We start from the raw sequence: 3,898 nt of genomic DNA, 5'->3' as shown, positions 1-3,898 counted from the left end.
CCGCCAAGAGCCCCAGACAATGCTGAAGTCTTCTGAGGGTCGTCCAGCCTCCTCAGGCAGGCGGCTCCCGCTTCCTCGACTCCCAATCCTTCAGCACGCCTCCTCCCCTCCCCCTGCCCCCACTTCCCAGCACCCCCACCCTTGCTCTCCCCCTGATTGCTTCCTGCTCTGGCGGCCCTGGGGGAGCAGGAGCAGGGAGCTGGCAGCAGCCCCAGCCCACTCCTTACAAGGCCTGAGTCCAGCCTCACCCGCCCCCGGCCCGCCCACCAGAGGCCCCAGTCCCTCCTCCTGTCAAGAGCAGCCGCGGGCCCGGCCCGGGCCAGTCGGGGGGCGTCGTGATGCTGCTGCGCCTGCTGCTGGCCTGGGCGGCCACGGTGCCCACGCTGGGCCAGGCCCCCTGGGCTGCCGAGCCCCGCGCCGCCTGTGGCCCGGGCAGCTGCTACGCGCTCTTCCCACGGCGCCGCACCTTCCTGGAGGCCTGGCGGGCCTGCCGCGATTTGGGGGGCGACCTGGCCACGCCACGGACCCCCGAGGAGGCCCAGCGTGTGGACAGCCTGGTGGGCGCTGGCCCAGCCAGCCAGCTGCTGTGGATCGGGCTGCAGCGGCAGGCCCGGCAATGCCAGCCCCAGCGCCCACTGCGTGGCTTCACATGGACCACGGGAGACCAGGACACGGCCTTCACCAACTGGGCCCAGCCTGCCACGGGCGGGCCTTGCCCGGCCCAGCGCTGTGCGGCCCTGGAGGCAAATGGTGAGCATCGCTGGCTCGAGGGCTCGTGCACGCTGGCCGTCGATGGCTACCTTTGCCAGTTCGGCTTTGAGGGCTCCTGCCCAGCATTGCCAGAGGAGGCGGGCCAGGCGGGCCCGGCTGTCTACACCACACCCTTCCACCTGGTCTCCACTGAGTTTGAGTGGCTGCCCTTCGGCTCTGTGGCTGCCGTGCCGTGCCAGGCTGGCAGAGAGGCCTCTCTGCTGTGTGTGAAGCAGCCTGAGGGTGGTGTGCGCTGGTCGCGGGCTGGGCCCTTGTGCCCAGGTACTGGCTGCGGCCCGGACAACGGGGGCTGTGAACACGAGTGCGTGGAGGAGGTGGATGGTCGTGTGTCCTGTCGCTGCACTGAAGGCTTCCGGCTGGCAGAGGACGGGCGCAGCTGTGAGGACCCCTGCACCCACGCCCCGTGTGAGCAGCAGTGTGAGCCTGGGGGACCACAGGGTTACAGCTGCCACTGTCGCCTGGGTTTCCGGCCAGCCGAGGATGAGCCCCACCGCTGTGTGGACACAGATGAGTGTCAGATCGCTGGTGTGTGCCAGCAGATGTGCGTCAACTACGTCGGTGGCTTTGAGTGCTACTGCAGTGAGGGCCACGAGCTTGAGGCTGATGGGATCAGCTGCAGGCCCGCTGGGGCCATGGATGCTCGGGCTTCCCAGGACCTTGAAGACGAGTTGCTGGATGACGGGGAGGATGAAGAGGATGAAGAGGACGCCTGGGAGGACTTCGATGGTGGCTGGACAGAGATGCCTGGAATCCCGTGGATGGAGGCCACACAGCCACCTGACTTTGGCCTGGCCTATAGACCTAGCTTCCCAGAGGACAGAGAGCCTCAGAGGCCCTACCTGGACCCTACCTGGCCACCCCCGCTCAGTGCCCCTAGGATCCCTTACCACTCTTCAGTGCTCTCTGTCACCCAACCCTTGGTGGTTTCTGCCACACGCCCTACACTGCCTTCTGCCCACCAGCCCCCTATTATTTCTGCCACACGCCCGCCCCTGGCCCCTGCCCCGCAGCCCCCCAGGATCCCTGCCATGCATCCAGCTTTGCCCCCTGACCACCAGCTCCCCATGATCTTGGCCAATTATCCAGATCTGCCCTCTGTCCACCAACCCCCCATTATCTCTGCCACTCACCCGGCACAGTCCCCTTCCCATCAGCCCCCATATATCCCAGCCAAATACCCTGAACCGCCCCCTGCCCACCAGTCCCCTATGTTTCCAGACACCCAGGTGGCTGATACCCAGACAACCACTAATTTGCCTCATATCCCAGCTAACCACACCCCTCTGGTCACCACCTCAAGTGCCCACCACTCCCCTGTGACCCCAGATGTCCCAGTCCTCAAAGCCCAGGCCAACCCCCTTCCCATTACCTCGACTGTCCAGCCCTCTCTGACCACCACTACCAGGTCCCCCGTGCCCCCTGCCCATCAAGTCCCTGTGCCTGCTGCCAGCCAGCCCCCAGGCCTCCACACTCCCCTGCACCCCACTAACCAGACCAGTCCCACCAGCACTACACGCACTTATTCCAAAGCCCCACAGGTCCCGAGGGAAAGCGCCTCTGATCCCAAGCTGGCCCCATGGCTGCCCTCAGCGGCCGCCACAGCAGCCCCAACAGCCCTAGGGGAGGCCAGTCCTGCAGGCCGAAGCCGGAGGGATGACCGCTGGCTGCTGGTGGCACTCTTAGTGCCAACATGCATCTTCTTGGTAGTCCTGCTTGCACTGGGCATTGTTTACTGCACCCGCTGTGGCCCCCATGCATCCAACAAGCGCATTACGGACTGCTATCGCTGGGTCACCCACGCTGGGAGCAAGGGCCCAACGGAACCTGTGCCCCACCGGGGCAGCCTCACGGGGGTGCAGACCTGCAGAACCAGCGTGTGATGGAGCACAGCCCCCTTCTGTGGGGTGGGGGGCAGGGGCTTGCATTGGACACATGGCCCAGGCTGCACCAGTGACATATGGGAGCTGCCCAGATGGACAGAGAGCTTCCTGCTCCCCTGGGCCAAACTGGGCTCCTCTCTCAATCAACCATTAGACTTGATTTGTGGAAACTGTTCCCTGGCCTGGCACTCACGACAGAGGAGACACCAAGGCCCCCATGACCTCAGGGGGTGGGTGCTGGGGTCTCCTCCAATAAACAGGGTGCCAACCACACCCAAAGCTCCTGACCTCCATTGGTGTCTGAGGGGAGGGTCTGGGAAGACTCAGAAAAAAAGGAGGGGACCTTCCTTCAGCTTGTCTGGGCCCCCAAGGAAATAAGGTAAGACCCCTTAAGGGAGATACGTGTCAGAGCCTTGTCCGGGGTCATGCAAAAAGCCCAGGAGTGGGAGGTTTGGCATGCAGAGAATTCCATATCTGTTCTTTATACCAAAAAGGTGGGGCTGGATCTGGGGGAGGGTTCTAGAATAAGGGCTTCTGCTGAAGTGGAGCCAAAGTGGGTTTTAGGCGTCAAAGGTGAGCTCTGGGCCTGGTGATTCTGGGGAGTGAAGACAGTCTAGTGGGAGAGTTTCTCTTTCCTTCTGGCACTTCCCTTCCCATTCCTGCAGGCTACCCAGAAGTTGGCAGCTGGGGCTCTGGGTCACTCAGGGGTGCTGTCATCCTCTGGATTGCAGGTTCTCCTGAGGCACTGCTTCTCCCTGCGCTAGGGAGGAGGTGGGAGTCAGAGCCTCGGGGCTGGGCTGGGGAGAGCACTAAGCCAGGAGAGAGAGCACTAAGTTGAGAGAGAGAGAGAGAGAGAGAGAGAGAGAGAGAGAGAGAGAGAGAGAGAGAACGCGCCCACACCCAGCTCCCTGGGCAGTCTCCTGAGTGAGGCCTTCCAATCTGGGTCATACTTTGCCCTTCCCTGTGTGGGCAGCCTGGGGACAGAAAGAACCCAGGAGACTCCAGCTTGACAGAGAGTTCAGGCTGCTCAAGTCTAAAGTGTCCCATGAAGGAGAGGAGGGGTTGGTCAAAGATCAGAGCCTGGGAGAATCCATCAACCTCCAGCGTCCTGGGCTCACTGCCTTGGGGGTGGTGTGGGGGACGTATGTGGGGGTGGGGTGGGGGGTGGGGGGGTGGCCGGAATGGGACCTGGGCAGGGGAGGTGCCGGTTCCTACCGCCTCTGTAATTTTTCAGTTGCAGCCTCTAA

At 63.3% G+C, this 3,898-nt stretch overlaps 1 protein-coding gene across 1 annotated transcript; it reads left to right on the top strand.

Annotated features, from left to right (window-relative positions):
- The first annotated feature begins 258 nt into the window (after positions 1–258).
- On the top strand, positions 259–2,938 carry CD248 (CD248 molecule). Its single transcript, XM_011368904.2, has one exon. The coding sequence runs from the start codon at positions 339–341 to the stop codon at positions 2,649–2,651; it is 2,313 nt and encodes a 770-aa protein (XP_011367206.1). The 5' UTR covers positions 259–338; the 3' UTR covers positions 2,652–2,938.
- The last annotated feature ends 960 nt before the right edge of the window (positions 2,939–3,898 follow it).

Source organism: Pteropus vampyrus, unplaced genomic scaffold (genome assembly GCF_000151845.1).
Source record: "Pteropus vampyrus isolate Shadow unplaced genomic scaffold, Pvam_2.0 Scaffold144, whole genome shotgun sequence".
NCBI lineage: Eukaryota > Metazoa > Chordata > Mammalia > Chiroptera > Pteropodidae > Pteropus > Pteropus vampyrus.
The sequence above is the reverse complement of the archived record's forward strand: the minus strand, read 5'-3'. Positions and strand labels throughout refer to the sequence as shown.